The sequence below is a fragment of the Tupaia chinensis genome, unplaced genomic scaffold, assembly GCF_000334495.1.
Source record: "Tupaia chinensis unplaced genomic scaffold, TupChi_1.0 Scaffold000605_1, whole genome shotgun sequence".
In the NCBI taxonomy this organism is placed as follows: domain Eukaryota; kingdom Metazoa; phylum Chordata; class Mammalia; order Scandentia; family Tupaiidae; genus Tupaia; species Tupaia belangeri.
Window position 1 is genome coordinate 1,350,588 of NW_006160123.1, and position 23,456 is coordinate 1,374,043.

Sequence of the window (23,456 nt, forward strand, 5' to 3'; positions counted from 1 at the left end):
CACGTCCTGGACCCGGTGGCTTAAACTCACGCCGGGCGCGTGTGCGTGCGTGCCCAAGATCCCGAGAGGAGAATGGAGGAGAAGGGATTGCGGCGTGGCCATCCCCCCTGGGGGTGATTTCTCGCTTTCTGTCTCTCTGTCTCTCTGTTTGTCTGGTGAGCGCACACGCCCTATAGCAAAAACCTCTCCAAAAAAAAAGAAAAAAAAAAGGATCATTACACACTATATACATGTTCTGAAAATTACACTATACCCCATGAAACACAAAAATATATAATATATAAATTAGAAATCACAATAAAATTTAGTTGGTTTGTTTCTGTTTTTGAAGTTTCGTTATAGGGTGTGTACACTTACCAGAGAGAGAAAAAAAGAGAGGGGAAGTGAGAAAGCACTCCCCAGGGAAGGTGATCACACCATAATCCTTTCTTCTTTATCCTCCTCTGTAGTCCACCACGGTTCACGTCCTGGACCCGGTGGCTTAAAACTCACGCCGGGCGCGTGTGCGTGCGTGCCCAAGATCCCGAGAGGAGAATGGAGGAGAAGGGATTGCGGCGTGACCATCCCCCCTGGGGAATGATTTCTCGCTTTCTGTCTCTATGTCTCTCTCTGTCTGTCTGGCGAGCGCCCGCGCCCTACAGTGAAAATCTCTCCAAAAAAAAAAGAAACACCTGTGGAGGTGAAGGACCTCGTTCAAGGTCACACAGCAGCCCAGGGCACGTTGCACACTCGCTGTGGGACTGTCATCACCCTTCTTTTCAGAACAGCAGCTGCATTCCCCCGTAAGGAGCACTCTGCTCGACCTATAAGCTCAGGGCTCTGGCTGACTCCACCCCACTTCCAGGACGGTGAGGCAGGGTCTGACCAATCAGAGCAGCGCCCTGCATTCCCTTGGCCACAGACATTGGCTTAGGGGTGAAGAGGTGACCAGGCTCAGCCAATGAGATAGCAGAGTCTTCTTCAGGGTGGCATAGGTAGGCGCCCCCTGCGAACCGCTGTGCGTGAGGCCGAAGTGACTGCCGCCCTCTGCCCCTGAGGAGGAAAGACCGGGTGGCCAAGCTCAGTGACCAGAGACACTATCACATATTGGCCCCACGAGTAGAAGGACGTGACCAGTCTTGGGCTTGTATTTGTCAGAGAAACACCCTGTCCCAGCTGTGGCAATGGGCAGAGGAAGAGGGGCTAAGTAGTTGTCTCACTGCAGAGAGCCCCGAGAGGAAGTGGGAGCTCTTCTCCGACTCCAGACTCCCTCGGGAATAGGCTGGCCTGCGGGAATGAACGGAGCTCCAGTGAGCACTGAACGGCCAAGTGCATCCCACAGGACAAGACGGAAGGGATCAGGATTGCGGGAGAGCACTGGGCTTCAAATCTTGGCTCCAGGTACCTTGAGATGGATATCGAACTTTAAGCCACTGTTTCCTCATCTCTGAAAGGAGACAGCAGCCACTTCACAGCATCCCTGGGAGGCTTACACAGAACGCGGTAAGGGACAAATTAGGCATAATACTGGCCATGGAGTAGGTACGTGATAATGGTGGCTGTTACTTTTGGATTTTTTACCATTATTTTAGAGATGAACCTGTATCCTGATTGGATACAGCTCCGTGGAGATGTGGCACTCTCATTCATATTAATGTGCAGATTCTAAGTATAATTTATGTCCCGGGTTGTGACACTTGTGTAAGCCTAGTTTGAAAAGTCAGCAATTTGGGACCAGCCAGTGGCTGGTGGCTAAAGGGACTGGAATCCACATGGCCGACTGCCCATTGGAGTCCTGGGCCTGGTGACTTGAAGAACATGCCAGGCTTGTGTGTGTGTGTGTGCCCTAAAACCAGAGAGGAGAAGGTCCTCTCCTTTGAGGAGTGATTTCTCACTTTCTTTCTCTTTTTCTCTCTGGCAAGTGCATGCACCCTATAGCATTTTTTTTTTTTTTGTCAGCAATTACCTTTTTCTCTGAGTCAAGGCTGTAGTTCAGATGGGTGCTGCCTCTGGGCCTTATTGCTAACTGACTTGCAAAGACAATTTCCCTGGTTGGTCCTGGGTGTAGGGGCGTGGGCTCTAAGAGCACAGAGCATAATCACCATTCTGTAAACATTTTCCTTTTTACAAAAGTTTTCATTAATACTATTTCTTCCATGAATGGAAGACCAATGAATGAGAAAGAGAGAATTGTCCCCAACAATGTCCTTAGGCTGCAGTCTACTCCCAGCTCAGCAAGCTGTGGGTCACCCTTTTGTCTGCCACCCACATGTCTGGCATATAAAGGGTGTCTGAACATGAACCCAGAACCTTCCTATGAATTCTACCACTACATCATCATCCACTCCTCTCCCCACTCATGTGCTTTTAAGTTCGTGTAGCAACCTTATATGTTAACTAGTAACCAGTGTTTACGTGTGTGTTCAGAGAAGGACGTATTTCAGAGCAAATATCAAAGACAGAAACACTGAGGTAAAGCCTCTTACAGTACTACTGCAGTCTAACCTTTTTCTCTCTGGCAAGTGCATGCACCCTATAGCATTTTTTTTTTTTTTGTCAGCAATTACCTTTTTCTCTGAGTCAAGGCTGTAGTTCAGATGGGTGCTGCCTCTGGGCCTTATTGCTAACTGACTTGCAAAGACAATTTCCCTGGTTGGTCCTGGGTGTAGGGGCGTGGGCTCTAAGAGCACAGAGCATAATCACCATTCTGTAAACATTTTCCTTTTTACAAAAGTTTTCATTAATACTATTTCTTCCATGAATGGAAGACCAATGAATGAGAAAGAGAGAATTGTCCCCAACAATGTCCTTAGGCTGCAGTCTACTCCCAGCTCAGCAAGCTGTGGGTCACCCTTTTGTCTGCCACCCACATGTCTGGCATATAAAGGGTGTCTGAACATGAACCCAGAACCTTCCTATGAATTCTACCACTACATCATCATCCACTCCTCTCCCCACTCATGTGCTTTTAAGTTCGTGTAGCAACCTTATATGTTAACTAGTAACCAGTGTTTACGTGTGTGTTCAGAGAAGGACGTATTTCAGAGCAAATATCAAAGACAGAAACACTGAGGTAAAGCCTCTTACAGTACTACTGCAGTCTAACAACACAGGATTTTCCTCTTCAGGGCTCAGATGTCCATCACATTAAAATGGGTAAATACAGGGCCAGCTGGCAGCAGGTGGTTGGGGAGGCTAGGTCCCACATGATCAACTGCATGGGTTAAGGTCTGGACTTTCTGGCTTGAAAAGCACTCTGGGCATGTGTGCATGTGTGCCCAAAATCTTGAAAGGAGAATGGATTGTGATGTGACCCTCCCTCCTAGGGATTGGGAGGTACTTTCTCACTTTCCCTTCATCATTCATTTTCTCTCTCTCTCTCTCTCCCTGGGGAAGTGGACATCAGATTTTTAAAAACTGATAAATTTTGATGTATTTGTGCAATGCAGTTATGAAACAAACAGTGCTATTACCCACAACAGTGTGACTGGATTTTATAAACATAAGGCTGAACTACAAAGCTTGGCATAAAGCCAGCAGATGGTGTAGAGGTTAAGGTAGCTGGGTCCCATGTAGCCAACTGCATAGTTCAAATCCTGGACCCAGAGGCTGGAAAATCACACCAGGCAGGAGGAACATGGAGGAGAAGGGATTGCAGTGTGTCCATCCCTTCTTGAGGGGTGATTTTGCTCTCTCTCTCTCTCTGGTGATCCCATGGGCCCATAGCAAACAAATAAAAGCCTGACAAAAAATAATAATACCAACTGTATTTATATAAAGTTCCAAAATTGATCAAACTCATTATGATAGTACCTTTGGGGCCAGGAGAGCAGTGATTGGAAGGATGCCCAAGGAAGGTTTCTGGGATTTCTGTTTCTTGATCAGGGTGTTGCTTACATAATAAGTTCAATAGTGAAAATTCATCAAACTGTACACATAATCCGTGCACTTTTTTGTGTATACGTCAAACTTCAATTCAGAGTTTACTAAGAAGAAATAATCAGGGGGGTATCAACATTTGCACCATGGACCATGGTAAACTTTTATTTGTGCCTGACAAGTAAATATTGCCATCACTCTTCTTTGTTAACAGCTCCTGCCCAGCAGCCTCAGGGGAGAGGGTGTGATCAAGACAGGCCTATCTCAGTATGTCATCTCCTTGGCACAGGGAATTGCCCAAGGTCCAGGTACCTAACTTAAGTGAGCCAATCAGAGCCCTTCCCTAAGATAAAAATGCTTATTGAAAAAATTCCTTCCTTAATGTTGGGGTTTCTAAGCCTGGGTTGCGAATGGCTGTCTCTATTCCCCACAGGTGGACAGAGACTCTACAGTTGGAGAGAATGAGGTAGACGAGTGAAGAGAAACAGAGGCAGAGATGAGGCAGAGCAGAGGGTCCCAGCTGCTTGGGATCCCAGTTACTGTCTTCATCTTCCCAGGATCTTCATTTCTTTCCATCCTGTGTGTTAATCTGGCACCTTTTCCAGCTATGTGAGTCAGTACATTACTTTTATGCTTAAGCCTGGTTTGACCCCGATACCTACAACAGAAAGAGTTTTCACTCATCCATTGAGCAACTGGATGGATGGCAGGGCCATCTACTGAGATAGACATCTCAAGAGGACAAGCATTCTTTTGGGAGAAAGTGAGCCCCATGAGTCCCTCTCACCCAGGAAGGGGTGAGTGCTCTGCCAACCTTAGAGTTTCCATGACTTACATTTGGTGCTTTACGGGATCTGTCCATGCCAGGGGTGATGACGGCCCCCAAGGTAAGGATGCATAATCAACTCTTTCACAATACAAATTGAGATGTATTCTTCCTAATTATCAATTTAATTGACTTCAAGCCTTCAACTGGTCTAGCTTAGAAATATTTCCTTCCTAGATTTCTCCATCAGTGATACTGCAAACTCCCCAGGAGTGCTTACTAAGCCACAGGGGTGGATTCTAGCCATTAAAGTCCTGAAGAGTTTCCCACCTGCCAGGGTTTTCAGATGACTCTGGCTGTTTTTGCTTTCGGTGCCACTGTTGCAGCAACAGATAATCCTGTCACCCTGGTGACCCTGCTCTTGTCATACAGTGTGGACGAGATACAGATGCTGCCGCTGCTCTGGGATTGTCCTCTTTGCCCACTGTTGGGACCCCCCAAAAGTTAAAAATAAACTTTTATTTGTGCCTGACAAATAGCACCTGATTTGCCTCTTTACCCCATCTCTGGGGATGAAACTGGGAGGATTTTGCAGTGGGCATGCCCACACACTCCAGACCCCTGGGGGCGGGTGGATTTGACTAGCTTACCTGGCTCACATCCACCTCTGGTTCCTCAGCTCCGGTCTCACAGCCACTTGCCCCAGGGCCAGAGTAGCAGGGCCCGAAAAGGTTTCTACACCGTGTGAAAGTCATCAGAAATAAAATGGAATCATTTGTGTCACTTTGTGCTAAACTCTGACTAAACTGAACCAGGGAGGGCCATGGAAGGAGCGATATTCTCACTCCAAAATACTTGATAATAAGAAGTGTCACAAGGACTGCCCAAACCAAACCTGCACAAAGATCACTGCCTCCCGACGCAGGCGCTGCTTCTGCAAAAACATCTGCCAGAAACGGCCCGTCCAGCCTTAGGCTGACACCACCCTTGTTACTGACCCTGACAACCTAGGATGATTTTCCCAAAACTACTAGGGTTATCCACTCTCCCTTTTTCCTCTCCACTTGTGGTTTGGCCCTTAAAACCTGTTGGAGAGTTGTAAAACCTTGGCGCACACATTCTGTCCGCTGGCCTGTGTGTCTCACTGCAGTCCTCGAACATGGCCCAAGTTAAACTTTTGCTTTATGTACTTTGACTCAGTTTACCCTTTTAGGTCGACAGCTGCAGGCGCAACCATACACACTATGTCCTGAGTTACTTTTCTTTTATTTCTGCATTCTGGCCCCTAGATTCAGGGACCTTTTAACTCAGGCCAGTGCCTTGTCCACATTTTCTACTCTGTGATGAAAAACTCCAAATTATGTGGAGATTGGTTTAGGGGATATAAAGGAGGTGCTGAATGGCACTACCATTAAAACTGGTTCTTGGGAACCAGCAGTTAGCGTAATGGCTATGTCGCTGGACTCCCACGTAGTCGTCGACCGCAGTTCGTGTCCCGGACCCGGTGGCTTAGAACTCACGCCGGGCGCGTGTGCGTGCGTGCCCAGGATCCCGAGAGGAGAATGGAGGAGAAGGGATTGCGGCGTGACCATCCCCCCTGGGGGGTGATTTCTCGCTTTCTGTCTCTATGTCTCTCTCTGTCTGTCTGGCGAGCGCACGCGCCCTATAGCGAAAATCTCTCCAAAAAAAAAAAAAAACTGGTTCTTAAGGGACCAGCATTTAGAGTAATGGCTATGTCACTGGACTCCCATGTAGTCGACCGTGGTTCGAGTCCCGGATCCGATGACTTAAACACACCAGGGATGTGTGTGTGAGTGCCCAGGATCCTGAGCAGAGAAGGGGTTGCAGCGTGAGTTTAAGAACTGTTTTTTTTTTTTTTAAGTTTAAAACTGGTTTTTTTTTTTTTTTTTTTTTTTTTTGGAGAGGTTTTTGCTATAGGGTGCGTGCGCTCGCCAGAAAGACAGAAAGAGACAGAGAGACAGAAAGCAAGAAATCACCCCCCAGGGGGGATGGCCATGCCGCAGTCCCTTCTCCTCCATTCTCCTCTCAGGATCCTGGGCACACACACACACACACATGCCCGGCATGAGTTTAAGCCACCGGGTCCGGGACTCGAACTACGGTCAACTACATGGGAGTCCAGCGACATAGCCATTACGCCAACTACTGGTCCCCCCAAAACACTGGTTCTTGAAGGAAAGTTAGAAAAATAGCTAGTCTCCCCTTTGCAAGATATAAAAAAGACATTATATCTAATTTTTATAAAAAATAATTGTTATATTGAGGTTATTTTAGGAGTTATGACATATTGATAATATTCATATAAATCAATTCTAGCATTCAGTTGGATTACTAAAGTTATACTTTCTGTGATGGGGGATTGGGCAGAAAAGGGATTAACATTGTTTGCGGCCTACAATTTGCTAGGCATTAGTTCTTACACTTCTATAGTCTGTCATCATTATTATCCCTGTTTTATGATGTAGAAACAAGGTTCAGAAAGGTTGGGTAACTTGTGAGTAAAGTGCTCAGGTACTGCGGGGACCCACACTGCCCATAGCCCTCCTCCCTCTCTCCTTGGGGGGGGTGTGCCCTACCACTTTGGAAGCAGGGCCTGCAGAGAAGCACAGTGCCTAGTCTACACCTATCTTGCTGTCACCCCATACTGTTTCCATGCACTCGTAAGGAGATAACTAATTGATTATTACCTTCCTGGGTCCTTGGCCAAAGATAAGTTGGCACCTTTTGATAAAGCCCTGTTCCTCTTTTCTGGATCAAAATTAAGTGGGCTTTTATTCTCTGAAACTGGAGAGTCTTGGGCAGAACCTGCCTGTACCCAGTAATAATGGTAGCTGCAGTCCCCCGGGGACTCTACCATATACCCTTTTCAAAGTGAATCTTTGGGAACCAGCAGTTAGTGTAATGGCTATGTCGCTGGACTCTCACGTAGTCGACCGCGGTTTGCGTTCCGGACCCAGTGGCTTAAAGCTCACGCTGGGTGCGTGTGCGTGCATGCCCAAGATCCCGAGAGGAGAATGGAGGAGAAGGGATTGCGGCATGACCATCCCCCCTGGGGGGTGATTTCTCACTTTCTGTCTCTATGTCTCTCTCTGTCTGGCGAGCGCACGCACCCTATAGTGTAAAACCTCTCAAAAAAAAAAAAAGTGAATCTTTATTGAAGAGTCTCACTCATTCTGGGGTAAGCATGAAACAGTTTTATTTTTTCTATTAACTCTCCCCAGTCTACTCTGTCAAATCTTTTCCTGCTACGTATAGATATTTTAGAAAAGAGGCTTCCTAAGAGTATGAGACCGCACCATTGTTCATTTAAACAACATGCACTATTGTTATGTGTACTTAAAAATATCTGTGAGTTTTTTTCTTTTTTGGTTTCCCTAAAATTGAAGGTCTACAGGTGATGGAATGCTCATTAGGCAAGTCCTTGGCTTCCAAAGCCTAGGGACACACTGTTGCCTTATATAATTCGTTAGTTCCGTGTGCCAAGAGCCAATTCCAGAAATTTTAATTCAAGCACCAGTGGGAAAATTACCATGGAATGGCTTGATATCACTGGTCTGTATGACAGCCCTTTTTTCAATGCGATTTTTCTCCCTCTGCTTCTTACTAACGGCTTTCTTATTAGAGAACATCTTTCCTTAAAGAGCCTGCTCCTAGAACCAGCAGGTGGCATGGTGGTTAAGATGCTAGATTCCCACATGGCTGGCTGAGGTTCAAGTCCCAGACCTGGCAACTTGCTTTCTCTTTTCCTCTTTCTCTCTCTTTCTCTGATGAGCACACATGTCCTATAGTACATTTTAAAAAACAATAATAAATACAATTAAATAAATAATTATATTTTTAAAAAAAGAGTCTGCTCTCCAAGGCTGCCTCCTCCCCCCATGAATAGGATTTCCCACATTCTAAATAATTATTTTAATCCCAAAACACATCTGGCCATTTTAAACATATCATGAAAAATGCCTTTCTTTGCCAATGTTTTTTTTGCCACAACAAACAAACAAACACATAAAATAGGCCCAACAGTCACAGCACTTGCTGAATGCTGCTGCTTGGAAGGCCGAGGCCACAGGGAGGCCTGAGTTTGATTCCAGGCCAAACTTTACAAGTTGGACACAGTGGCATACTGTTTAGTTCCTACTACTTGGAAGGCTGAGACAGAAGGATCTTTACATGGTGAGCCTCTGAGAAAAAAAAAAAAAAAAGAACAAAAAGACTCAGCTGTGGTGGTGCAGGTGGTAGGGAGCTGCCGGGTGATACTGGAGTCATACAGGAAGTCCCTGGGTTTGAATCCTGGGTCAATTATATCGATGGAAATAACCAATTCTGTAAAAATAATAATTAATGAGATTTATTTCTAAGTAGAATATGAGGGAACTAGGCCCAAAGAAGAGGCAAACATGCCTTTCTCGGGATGATCAGGTACAGGAGTTCCTTTTTTTTTTTTTTTTTATTTTTTTTTATTTTAAGAGCAAGAGAGAAAGTTTGCAATTTAGTTAAAGAGTTCTTCCATTGATGGGACCAGCAGTTAGCGTAATGGCTATGTCGCTGGACTCCCATGTAGTCAATCACGGTTCGCGTCCTGGACCCGGTGGCTTAAAACTCACGCTGGGCGCGTGTGCGTGCGTGCCCAAGATCCCGAGAGGAGAATGGAGGAGAAGGGATTGCAGTGGCATGGCCATGCCCCCTGGGGGATGATTTCTCGCTTTCTGTCTCTCTGTCTCTCTCTGTCTGGCAAGCGCACGCGCCCTATAGCAAAAACCTCTCCAAAACAAAAAAGTTTTTCCATTGGTCTAGTTCCAAAAGGGGGGACATGTGGAAGCAGTGGCTTGTTGGTTATAGGTACTTGTTCACAGTTTTTAAGTTGGTGATAGGAAAAGAAAGGTCCCTGAGATCAGAAAAGAATGTACTTTAACAGGGATAAGGAGGCTTAATATACATCATGAAGATACTATGCCAGGGACAAGATGTAAGAAGAATCCTGTTATTAATGGGTTAAAAGGGTCTGTTAACATTTGTGGGCATGACTCCCTGTAAGCCCTATGGAAAGGATTTTGGAAAATAGGAAAAAGCAGTCAGATTTCTGTCTTCAACTAGAAACAGCAGATATGCATATGGTGCACCCGTGATCCTGGCTGGCTGGAAAGCAGGTTGGGGGATCTCAGTATGCAAGACCCTGTCAAGGGTCCCTCTCTCTCTTTCTCCCTCTCTCTCCCTCTCACTCTCATGAAGTAAAGAGAGAAACAACAACCCCCACGTGCACACCATACGCCCATACACACACACACACGCACGAAATGAAATTAAAATTAAACAGATTATCAGTCCTTTATCCAATTTGCAGTGAGCATAATTTTTAGAAATAACCAATGCAAAATAAAATAAAAATTAACATCAGCTAAAATTTCACACGGTAAACTTTCATAGCCCTATCTTTTTTTTTTTAGAGGTTTTTGCTATAGGGCGTGTGCACTCACCAGACAGACAGAGACAGACATACAGAAAGCGAGAAATCACTCCCCAGGGGATGGCCACGCCGCAATCCCTTCTCCTCCATTCTCCTCTCGGGATCTTAGGCACGCACGCACATTCGCCCAGTGCGAGTTTAAGCTACCGGGTCCGGGACGCGAACCGCAGTCCACTACATGGGAGTCCAGTGACATAGCCATTACGCTAACTGCTGGTCCTTCATAGTCCTATCTTAAAGATAAAAAATATTAACCCAACAGAAATGAAACTTTAAAAAAAAATCCATTAATTTTATTTACTATTATTATCTTTTTAATTTACTCTGAGAGACATACACACACACACACACACACAAACATATACACACAGAGAGAAAGAGAGAGAGAGAGAGAGAGAGAGCCACCAGGTACAGGATTAGAACCCATGGTTGACCATGTAGGAATCCAGCACCTTAACTGCCATGCCACCTGCTGGCCCCAAAATTAGACTTAAGAAATAGTGGCTACATGGGACCAGCAGGTAGTATGGTGGGTGGTTAAGGGCACTGGACTCCCACATACCTGACCATGGTTTGAGTGGGCTGGCAAGTGGCATGGTGTTAGGGGCGTTGGACTCCCACATGGCTGACTACAGTTCAAGTCTTGGACCTGGTGGCCTGCTTTCTAGCTTTCTCTCTCTCGCTCTGTCCCTCTGTAGAAATCTAAATAAATAAGTAAATAAATAAATAAATTTAAATAAAATAATTATTTTAAAAAAGAAAAAGAAATAGTGGCCAAAAAAGAAAATTCACAAAGATAAAGCTATAAATTTCATAATATGTGGAAAAGACTTGATCCCAATGAAAATAAGTGGCAAAACTGAAAATTAGTTAAATATTATTCTAATGAAAATTAATCAAGAAATGCAACTGGCTTATTGAATTTGCTTCAGAAAAAAACTTATTTTTCTTTTTACTTTATTTTAAATTATGCAAACTTAAAAATACTTTCCTATTATAAACAATTGGAATGAAATAGGAATATACAGCCTCCCTTTACTCACAAGTTCCTACTCACTTCCCTTTTTTATCCATTTTAGGTATTTTTCATAACATTTTCTAGATAAAACTTCATTAGATTCGTATGTTTCTTAGGAAAAAATGTTTGTTTAGGGACCAGCAGATGGCATAATAGTTACATCACTAGACTCTCGTGTGGCCGACCATGGTTTGAGTCCTGGGCCTGGGAACCTAAAAACTCACACTGGGTGTGTGTGCATGTGTGCCCAAAATCCTGAGAAGAGAATGGAGAAGGGATTGTGGTGTGGCCATCCTCCTGATATATTGAGTTTCATTCTTTCTGTCTCTGTCTCTCAGGCAAGTGTATGCACCCTGTAGCAAAAATCTCTCTCTGAAAAAAAAAAGTTTGTTTAACAGAAGGACACTTAAACTTCCCCAAGGTTGTAAAAAAAAAAAAAGGAGAAGTAAAAATATACACACATTGGGACCAGCAGTTGGTGTAACGCTATGTCGCTGAACTCCCATGTAGTCAACTGCGGTTCAAGTGCTGCACCCGGTGGCTTAAACTCACGCCAGGCACGTGTGTGTGCGTGCCCAAGATCCTGAGAGGAGAATGGAGGAGAAGAGATTGCAGCATGGCCACCCCCCTGGGGGGTCATTTCTCTCTTTCTGTCTCTCTGTCTTTCTGGTGAGCACATGCGCCCTATAGCAAAAACCTCTCAAAAAAAAAATACACACACATCAAAGTAATAAATTAAGGACAAATATACCATCTCTCCATCTATTGTTCTCACATTAAATGCTGTTATTTCTGTACGTCATCCACGCCTTGCCTTGCTTTTCTTTTGTTCCCTTCTTTATTCCCTTCCATTCTCCGTCTTTTGTCAACATTTACCAAGCCCTGGGAACCAGCAGTTAGCGTAATGGCTATGTCGCTGGACTCCCACGTAGTTGACCGCGGTTCGCGTCCTGGACCCTGTGACTTAAAACCCACGCCGGACGCATGTGCGTGTGTGCCCAAGATCCCGAGAGGAGAATGGAGGAGAAGGGATTGCGGCATGACCATCCCCCCTGGGGGGTGATTTCTCACTTTGTGTCTCTCTCTGTCTCTGTCTGTCTGGCGAGCGCACACGCCCTATAGTGAAAAACCTCTAAAATAAAATAAAATAAAATGAAATATTTACCAAGCCCTACTATGTGTCAGGAATTTTGCTAAATCCTGTTCCTGTCTCAGAGAGGGAGAAGCACAGACCAGAGAGAGAGAGAGATCTCTTAGGGGAGATGGGTACACTACAATCCCTTCTTCTTAGGAATTTGGACATGTTTGAACACATACTTGGATGTCCTAAGCCACCAGTTCTGAGACTTGAACCGCAAACTCAGCCATGTGGAATCCTACTGCCTTAACCACCATCCCACTTGCTGGCCCCTGATGTATTCTTTTTTTTTTTTTTTTTTGGAGAGATTTTCACTATAGGGCGCGTGCGCTCGCCAGACAGACAGAGAAAGACATTAGAGACAGAAAGCGAGAAATCACCCCCCAGGGGGGATGGTCACGCCGCAATCCCTTCTCCTCCATTCTCCTCTCAGGATCTTGGGCACGCACACACACGCGCCCGGCGTGAGTTTTAAGCCACCAGGTCCGGGATGCGAACCGCGGTCGACTACGAGGGAGTCCAGTGACATAGCCATTACGCTAACTGCTGGTTCCCTGATGTATTCTCTTTAAGCTGCCAGACACTTCATCTATTAAACCAGAGAAAGGGATGAAATGAGAGGCAGAGTAAATTATTAAATTCTATTCTGGCCCATGTCCCCAGCCATGAATACAAGACTAGATATTTATTATTGAGGCCATAAGTAGAGATCTGGGGGTGTCAGGTAATAGCCAAGGGAGTGGCTTCATCTTCCGTGGAAACTGAGTCTCCTTAGGGGCCCGAGTGGCTTCAGCACTGCACCGCCAGCCTTCTCTCCCTCCCCACTGACATATTGAGTTTCATGCTTTTAAAAATAGCTTCTAAGCAGGAGGAGCTATCTCTGAGCCCTGATCCCAGCCCTGAAATGCAGGCTTCCCTTGACCAAGAGCTGCTCTATGTGAGTGTAATTATAGCTCCCTGCTTACCTTTCATGCAGCACAAGAATGCCCTCTCCAAGTAGGCCCAGATTGTTTGAAATATCCGCAGAGATAGACACCAGCCTCCTTTAGCTAAGCCTGACTTCCTTCACCTCCTTAATAATTCATCTGACTTCTCTTCAGGAGGAAGCCGAAAGCAGCATTTTCATTGTTCCTTGCTACACTTCAAAATTCCCTGAGGATTCCCTGGGGCTCCTTGCTTTTAAGAAACAGCCCCAGCTCCACATAGTCTGTCTCAGTCTCAGAGAGATGGAAGTATCTGGAATGAGTCTCCAGACCTTGGAGGGCTGTCCTGGCCTGGGGACTCACATGTTTGTCCCACAGAGCCCACAGGGGGATGAGGAAGACAGCAGGTCAGGAGGAAATTTCAGGCAGTTTGAGACCACACAGGACCTGGAAACTCCTAGCCTCCCACCTTTACTTCCCATGGCTCATTGGGGCTTTCAGGTATGTTTGCGTTCCTGGGGAGAGGGCTTCTGGCCCCTTAAGGTTTTTCTTCTTCTTCTTTTTTTTTTTTTTAAAGAATTATTGTATTTTTTTTAGTTATTTTAGATAATTATTTTATTTAACTTATTTATTTATTTATTTATTTTAATTTGATCACAGAGAGAATGAGAAAGAGAAAGAGGGAAAGTGAAAAAGCAAGCTGCCAAGTCGGAGACTCGAACTGTGGTCAGCCATGTGGGAGTCCAGCGACATTAACCATCATGCCACTGCTAGCCCCCTGTATTTTATTTATTATTATTTATTTAACTCGTTGAGAGAGAGAGAGTGAGTGAAAGAATGAGAGGAAAGGTAAGAAAGCAAGCCATGAGGTCCAGCACTCAACCGTGATTGGCCACCTAGCACCTTAACCACCGCTTCACTTGTAGGCCCTAGTCCCTTAAGTTTCACCCCCATTTTCCTGACTCTGAATGCCTTGCCACAGAGTTAAAAGGCTGTGTTTTTGTTCGTTCTTTTCTTTCCCAGAAGAGTCTCTTCCCATTAACATTCTATATCATCTACCTGTCCCTACCTCCCTTTGTGCTCAAAGTGTTAACAGCAGTGGTGACCTTTTACTGCATGCCTTTTATGTCCCTGACTAGGGAAGGATTAGTATCTGCATTTGACAGAGAAATAGTCTCTGAGAGGCTAAAGAACTTTCCCAAGGTCACACAGCTAATCTCAATGAGCAATCTGAGATAGAAGCTATTTCTGCTAATGTGGTACTGAGAAGAGTGAATGAGATCATGGATGGATGAGAAGGAGCTGGCAGAGTCCTTGGCACCTAACAGGTGTTCAAGCCATGCACTGCAGCATAGTGGGCAGAGCAGGGTCATAAATGTAATTGCATGCCACTGGGGAGAGAGAGGGAATGTATTGATTTGGCTTTCCTTGCAAACTCCACCTACTGGTTAGTGAAGAGAAAACTTTGGATAAGGAAGTCCCATCTGGTAATTCAGCGGGCTAGAAAAATCGAACAGCCTCTTTAGGTAATTTATCAGTCCACGCAGATCTGCCGCCCCAGCTGTTCCTCTGGGGTGACGAATGAACTTCCTGCAGGCTCTCAGACGTTTGGGGAGGAGACGATGTTCTTTGTTTCTCTCGCAGCTGGGTTTCAGCAGTGGTGCCAGGCTGAGCTCTTGCAGGGGTGAGCATGGCTTCCTTCTGTGGCCACACTCACAGGAGTACAGGCCATGGTCCCTTCACCAACTGGGGGCTCCTGGTCCTCGGATTGGTGAGCTCATCCTGAGCCTTGACCATGCAGTCACTTCCTACCCGTGTTCCTCAAACCAGCGTCTGTCGTACAGGTAACCAAGGGCCACCTGCGAATCACTCACTGCCCGTGAGAACTGCTCCACCCTTTGACCATGCTGACTACCCCCATGGAAGTGTGGGGTCTGTGACAGTTACCTTTCTCAAAGTTGCAGGTGAAGCATGGTCAGGAGCCCCCAGTGTTTCCTTCTACTCTGTGCCCCACACCGTTTCACCCTTCCCAAAGGGCACATCTTCTTGCAGTCCCCAGGCTCCCTTGGACAGGCTTTTCTCCCCTTTCCCTTACTAACTCTACTTCCTGTCCAGAATCTCCATGGTCTCCTCATCTAGGCTTGCTCTTGATTTGTGAAAGAGGAGATGGGAATTGGGGCAAATTCTCTCCCCTGTGCCTGGCTATTGTCTTGCTAAAGAAGTCAAGGGCCTGCCCTTGCCTGTCCTGGCCCCCTAAACCTGCTGACTCACACTTAGAGGTAGCAGCTGAAAGGTTATGGGAGCAATTAAAACTCAGTGGTTTAATATTTGTGAAAGTACTGGCCTCAGTGGAGCAGCGCAGAGGACAGACTTTGAAATCAGATGAGTTTCCATCCCTTCCTCTGTCATTTGCCAGTTGTTTCCTCAAATTTCTTAGCTTCTTCAAACTTCAGTTTCTTCTGTCTATGGGAGGAAATGCCGTGAACAATAAATCATGTGATTAGCATAGTGCCTGGAGCATACAAAGCTGGAGCTATTGGTGTTGGGTCCTTGTTGTTATTATTACTACTAGCATTTCTTCCCTTCTACCCCTGTCATCCTCATGGCTGCTGCGGTGCAGGAGTGAGACTGTAATGTACCCGCATTGTCTTTTTCCAGCTGGTTAAGGTGAAAGCTCAAAGGCCACATGGACTACCACGAGAGGACAATATACGTGATTGCAATATTTTATTTCTATGTGTAAAAGTAGGTTGTGTGGTGGTTAAGGTGCTGGACTTCCACATGGCCAACTACGGTTTGAGTCTTGGACCTGGGACGTTGCTTTGTCACTTGATGCCAGCAGGTGGTATAGTGGTTAAGGCACTGGACTTCCACATGGTAGACCATGGTTTGAATCCTGGACCTGGCGACTTGAAACTCATGCCAGGCATTTGTGTGTTTTCATACCCAAAATCTCAAAAGGAAAATGGAGGAGAAAGGATTGTGGTTTGGCCATCCCCCACTAGGGAGTGATTTCTCGCTTTCTGTCTTTCTGTCTTTCTCTCTCCCTGGCAAGCACATATGTCTTATAGCAAAAATCTCTCAAAAACAAATAAGCAAACAAACAAAAATAATTTCTAAAAATGTTTAGAAAACATGAAGGGAAGATCCACCATAATCCTATTAATCCAATATAATAACTATTCCCTTTCAGTATTTTTTTTTCTCTTTTAAAATTTGACAGAGGGCTTATGTACTCACCAGAGAGAGACAGAAAGAGAGAGAGAGAAATAGAATAAGAGAAAGAGAAGCCCACCTCATGAGGCATGGTCATGCCACAGTCCCTTCTCCATCTTTCCCTTCTCTCAGGATTTGGGACATGCATGTACATGTGCCTGGCATGTTTTTCAACCTGTCGGTCTGGGACTAACCATGCAGCTGGCCATAGGGTCCAGCTGTCATAACCACTGCTACCAGCCAGCTTTCGTTTTCTTTTTTAGATATGTTTATGTAGTTGTGTTTATAATATTTATACTATATTTATGTATAGATTTTTTAAAATATAAAACTGTAGTCACAGATATGTTCTATTAGGTTGTTGGGAAAGTTATGACGCATTTTTCTATGCAAAAATGTGTCATGACTTTCCTGACCCAATAGATTACTACCTAAACTTGATAATTATCAAGTTAATGGCTGACTAATATTCCATTGTGTGCATGGACTATGTAATTTATTAGAATTCATGGTGAAATGCAGTTTTATAGATGCTTTATTTTGGAAAACTTCCATGGAATTTCTCAGACTGATCATTGGTCATTCCCTAAGACCTTTGTGAGATATCTGAAGGAGACAAAAAGGCTCACAGCTCTGCAAGAGGGACTATGTGTTGGGGGGGAGCATGTGTGATTAGGAGTGTGCATGCACATTCAGTGACAGTGGAGCTCTTGATTACCTACATGGCAGATTTTGAGGGGACCAGAAGGACTCACCCACCTTTATTTATTTATTTATTTATTTATTTTGGAGAGATTTTTGCTAGGGGGTGTGTGTGCTTGCCAAAGTGTCAGAAAGAGAGAAATTACTCCCTGGGAGGGATGGCCATGCTGTAATCCCTTCTCCTCTCCTCTCCTTTTGGGATTTTGGGCACAAACACATGCACGCCAAGCATGAGTTTTAAGCCATCAGGTCCGGGACTCGAACTGCGGTCAACTACGTGGGAATCCAGCGATGTAACCATTACGCCATCTGCTGGTCCTGACCCACCCATCTTTAAATAGCTCCTCATCTACTTTTCATAATTGTCCTTGGAGGGTTCCCTCTGAGATCACCCCTAAGAATTAGATTGTCTTGAGGGCAGCGGATCCCCAGCCTGTGAGCCCCGCGCCGCTTCTTGTGTGAGCCTGAGTTGTCTGTGCAGCTTTCCCCTTCGTCTCATAACCATGTCCACCAATGAGAATGCTAGTTCACCAGTTGCCCGTCTTAACAGACTCAAGAACAAGGGAAAAGACAGTACAGAAATGAGGCGGCGAAGAATAGAAGTGAATGTGGAACTGAGGAAAGCTAGGAAGGATGAGCAGATGCTGAAAAGGAGAAATGTAAGCTCATTTCCTGATGATGCTACTTCTCCACTGCAGGAAAACCACGACAACCAGGGCACTTGTAAATTGGTCTGTTGATGACATTGTCAAAGACATTAATGGCAACGATTTGGAAAGCCAGCTCCAGGCTACTCAAGTTGCTAGGAAGCTGCTTTCTAGGGAAAAACAGCTCCCCATAGACAATATTATCTGGGCTGGGGGTTGATTCCAAAATTTGTGTCCTTCTTGGGCAGAAATGATTGTAGTCCCATCCAGTTTGAATCTGCATGGGCACTCACTAACATTGTTTCTGGGACGTCAGAACAGACCAAGGTCGTGGTGGACGGAAGTGGTATCATTTCTCTGTTGGCCTCTCCCCACGAGCACATCAGTGAGCAAGCTGTGTGGGCTCTAGGAAACATCGCAGGGGATGGTTCAGTTTTCCGGGACCTGGTTATCAAGTATGGAGCAATTGACCTGCTGTTGGCTCTCCTTGCAGTTCCTGATAAGTCATCGTTAGCATGTGGTTACTTATGTAACCTTACCTGGACACTTTCAAACCTCTGCCGCAACAAGAATCCCGCACCCTCACTAGATGCTGTTGAGCAGATTCTTCCTACTTTATTTCATCTTCTGCATCACGATGATCCTGAAGTATTAGCAGATATATGCTGGGCCATTTCCTACCTTACTGATGGTCCAAATGAACGGATTGAAATGGCTGTGAAAACAGGAGTTGTTCACGGTCCAAATTAATGGATTGAAATGGTTATGAAAATAGGAGTTGTTCCCCAACTTGTGAAGCTTCTAGGAGCTACCGAATTGCCCATTGTGACCCCTGCCCTAAGAGCCATAGGTAATATTGTCACTAAGACAGATGAACAGACCCAGGTTGTGATAGATGCTGGAGCACTCGCCATCTTCCCCAGCCTCCTAACCAACTCCAAAACAAATATTCAGAAGGAAGCTACGTGGACCATGTCCAATATCACTACCGGTCGGCAGGACCAGATCCAGCAGGTTGTGAATCACGGGTTCCGTTCCTCGTCGGCGTGCTCGCCAAGGCTGACTTTAAGACGCAGAAGGAGGCTGTGTGGGCTGTGACCAACTACACAAGCGGTGGAACAGTGGAGCAGATTGTATACCTAGTCCACTGTGGCATCATAGAACCACTGATGAACCTCTTAACTACAAAAGATACCAAAATTATTCTGGTTATTTTGGATGCCATTTCAAATATTTTTCAGGCTGCTGAGAAGCTAGGAGAAACTGAGAAACTTAGTATAATGATCGAAGAATGTGGAGGCCTGGATAAAATTGAAGCCCTACAAAACCATGAAAACGAGTCTGTGTACAAGTCTACATTAAACTTGATTGAAAAGTATTTCTCTGTAGAGGAAGAGGAAGATCAGAATGTTGTGCCCGAAACTACCTCTGACAGCTACACCTTCCAAGTGCAGGATGGGACTCCTGGGGCCTTTAACTTCTAGACTGTACAGCTGAGGCACAGAGGGGTTTGTCGTGTGCTGTGTTTGTTATCAGTTTGTCTTACTGTTTCTCTACCAAGAACCCTTTTTAAATGTGGTTGTTATTGTAGCACTTTTAACAACGAAACTATACTTGAACAGTTCCAAACTGTATATATTGTATGAAGCTTGTCCTCCAAACGGGTTTCTTATTTCTATGTGGAATTTCATACCTTGCAAGGTCCTGTAAATAAAATCAAATTCCACCCTTTTCTTTACTTAAAAAAAAAAAAAAAAGAGAGAAAGAATTAGATTGTCTTTCTAGGTCCATTCAGAGGCTCCCATTACCAGACGGCATATTGTCATCAAGCAGCACTTCCAGAAATATCAGTTTATCAGATTAGCTGTGAATCACTTTTGCAAGTTACTATTTCCTTTGTTATAGTCTTAGGTAACTCTTCTTGTGGACTGTCATGCTTCCTTAAAGAGACCAGGAACTGTATTAAGACCATTTCTTCATTCATTCAATAAATATTTGTTGAGCTCCCACTGTGTACCTCATGTTGCTCTAGAAATGAAAGATAACATATTGTGCAGGTTAGACAAGATCTAGCTCTCACGAAATCTACGTTTTTAATGGGTTACACAGACAATAACTAAATACATGGCTATTTTTGATATAGGTGATATCAAAAGAAAATATATGATGGCAAGTGAATGGCAGCAGGGAGGGGACATCAGATAGGGTGTTACCTTTTTTTACAAAAATATGTATTTAAATTATTTATCATTATTATGATTAAATTTGCTATAGTGCTTGTGTGCTCACCAGATAGAGACACACAGAGAGAGAGAGAGGGAGAGAAAGTGAGAAAGCAGGTCCACCATGATCAGCCATGTAAGAGTCTAGCACCTTAACCACCACCATCCATCCTCATGCCAGCCTTGAGTGGTACCATTTTAACTAAGATCTGAATGATGAAAAAATTGGTGGGAAAAGTTTCCAGAGGGAGCAAATTCTAAGTGCCAAGGCCCTGAGGTGGCCACAAGGTAGATCTGTTCTAGAAGTAAAACCAGTGTGTCTGGAGAGTAGAGAGCAGGGGAAGAGAAGAAGTCAGTTGTAGAAGATGGTCAAAGCCTTAGGCTGTGACAGATGCTGCAGAAGGAGACTGTGATTCTGCTCGGAAGAATAAGGGGGCTATTGGGTGGTTTTCATCTGAGGATCGAGTTTCTCTGTTCTGTGCTTTACATAGATCACTCAGACTGGTCTGAGAGGGAGACAAGTGAAGAGGCCTTGTGGTGTTGGCTTGATTCAGAGTGATAGTAGTGAACAGTAAAAGACTGATTCTGGATTTTCCTGGAGGTAGAATTTATAGGATTGGACATGAAATGAGAAATCACAGATGACCCCAGTGTTTCTATCAGGTACCTCTTACTCAGCTGGGGAACACTAGAATAGTAATGGGTTAGAGTGGAGGGTACTGGAGGTTTCTGTCTAGGACATTGTAAATTTGAGATACATATCCAAGGAGAGATGTCAGGTGGGCAGCTGAAAATACAAATCTAGGGCTGGACCTATAGCTTAATGGTTAAAGGAGCTAGATCCCACATGGCCAGCCATAGTTTGAATCCTGACCCTGGTAATTTGAGAAATGTGTCTGTGCCCCAAATCTCAACAGGGTGGAGGAGGGATTGCAATGTGACCATGCTTTCTTGGGGTGCTTTCTACCATTCTCCCCTCTCTCTGTCTCTCCTATTGCAATTTAAAAAAGAAAATACAGGGACCAACAGCTGGTATAATTTCTTTCTTTCTTTTTTTTTTTCTTTTTTTTGGAGAGGTTTTTGCTATAGTGTGCGTGCGCTTGCCAGACAGACAGAGAGAGACAGAGAGACAGAAAGCGAGAAATCACCCCCCAGGGGGGATGGCCACACCACAATCCCTTCTCCTCCATTCTCCTCTCAGGATCTTGGGCATGCACACACACACGTGCCCGGCGTGAGTTTAAGCCACCAGGTCCGGGACTCGAACCGCAGTCGACTACATGGGAGTCCAGCGACATAGCCATTACGCTAACTGCTGGTCCCCATAATTTCTATCTTAAAGGGAGACTTTTGCTATAGGACATATGCACTTTCCAGAGAGACAGAGAGAGAAAGACAGAAAGTGAGAAATCACCCCTGGGGGGGGGTGGCCACACTACAATCCCTTCTCCTCCATTCTCCTCTTGGGATTTTGGCCACACACCCACACGCACCTGGTGTGAGTTACAAACCACCAGGTCCATGATTTGAACCACAGTCAACTATGTGGGAGTCAAGCAATGTAACCATTTCTTCATCTGCTGGTCCCAATATAGATTTTTTAAGAATATTTTTTCTTTTTTGTTAATTAATTTTTTTAATTCATGACATAGTATGCACACATATTTGTGAGACTAAAAGAGAGAGATGTGAGCCCTCCACAGGGTCTGGTCACACCATAATTTCCTTCCTCCATTCCTGCAGCCCGTTGTATCTTGGGCACATGCATGGATATCCAATGTATTTCAAGTTTACTAGGCCAAGGAATTGAACCATGGTTGTCATGTGGGATCTGGCTTCTCTTAAGCATCAGGTTACTGCTGTGGCATAAGCTGACTCCTTTTTAAATTTCTTTTTTAAGATTACGTATTTCATCCATAAAAGAAATAGAGAGATAAAGAGGCAACACCCCCAACAGGGTCCTGATGCCACTGCCCTCAGCTAGCTGCAGATGTGTTCAGTGTACTCAGGGAGGTCTCCATGCACAAACCTGGAACCTTCCCATGTGAGTCAGCCTCACAAAGCATCACATTGTACTGGTGCACCATTATCTGGTTCCAGGATCTAGATAATATTTAAAGCCATGGAACTGCCAAAGAATAAGGGGAAAAGACAGACGATAAGGGGAGGAAGTCTGTCCTTTCCTGTTCTCCACCTTTTAGATGCCTAGTTGAGGGATAAGTACCATCAAAGAAGACTAAGAAGAAATAGCCAGGCTTTCCGTTGCTGCTCCAGTCAACGACAGCTCAAACGGCGGTGGTGTGGGCACAGGAGGGCCTCGGAGAGGCCAAGGAGTGCCGCGGGGTGCGGGGAGGTGTCCTGTGTGGTTCCCGCAGGGCAGAGCGGGACAGAGAGCTGGATGAGGCGGACGTCCAATGGTTTCCTCATTACTTGATACTGAATGATGAGATTTAATTAGGAAATTAAAGAGAAACTATTAGAAAAACAAAACAAGGATCACAGCTTTAAAATATTGTATTTTATTTTGTTTTTCCGAGTGGAAGACCATTTTTTTTATTACTTAAAGTTATAGATGGCTCCAGCGAACTAGATATTTCAGGGAATGAAGATTTTCTACTGATAATTCAGCCTCCAGCAAACGAGCTAGCGACTGAACTTCAAGAATTTGAAAGAACCACGCCATCCATCAGATGACAAGAAATCATCGCCAGATCATGAGAAATATGGGAAAACGAGGAAATACCTCTCCTCCAAGGGAAAAGAGTAATTCTTCTTCATCCACAAGCAGTTTGGTGAAAATCATGGAAAGTCTGATAAGGAATTTAGAGCATTCATAATGTCGAAGCTAACAGAGATGGAAGAGAAGAGAGATAATGAACTGCTAAAGAGAAAGGAGAAAGAAGTTGACGAGTTCCAGGAGGTGAGAAAATTCTTGCTAGATCTAAAAGAGGAATTACATGCTTTACAAAAGACTCAAATGGAACTGCTAGAGATGAAGTCTATAATACAAGAAGTCAAAATCTCCCTTGAAAGTATTAAAAGCAGACTAGATCATTCAGAAAATAGAATCTCAGATGTAGAAGAAAAAATGGCTGGCCTAGAAAAATCCACCACGAAGACTGAGAAAATGGCCCAAAAAATTGAGAATAATATGCGAGAAGTACTGGATACCATCAAACATCCAAATATCCGGATAATTGGCATTCCAGAAGGTGAAGAGACCAATAAGGGCATTGATAATCTATTCCATGAAATCCTACAAGAAAACTTTCTAAACCTAGAGAGGCATTTGAACATCCAGTCCCAGGAAATACACAGGACCCCAAATAGAATCAATCCAAGAAGATCTTCTCCAAGATACATTATAGCCAGGTTGACCACAATGGTAGACAAAGACAAGATACTAAGATTGGCAAGAGAAAAACATCAAGTTACCTACAAAGGACATCCCATCAGGCTAACAGCAGATCTCTCATCAGAA

General features: G+C 44.7%; 1 protein-coding gene and 1 pseudogene across 1 annotated transcript in view; both read left to right on the forward strand.

Moving 5' to 3' along the window:
* Positions 1 to 13,500: 13,500 nt before the first annotated feature.
* PLA2G4E (phospholipase A2 group IVE) overlaps positions 13,501 to 23,456 on the forward strand; it is a 91,042-nt gene continuing 81,086 nt past the window's right edge. The window contains exon 1 of the mRNA XM_006158717.1: positions 13,501 to 13,689. Coding sequence (XP_006158779.1) covers positions 13,507 to 13,689 — 183 coding nt within the window. The 5' untranslated portion in view covers positions 13,501 to 13,506. The remainder of the gene's footprint in view (positions 13,690 to 23,456) is intronic.
* LOC102500508 (importin subunit alpha-1 pseudogene) lies at positions 17,527 to 19,261 on the forward strand (annotated as a pseudogene).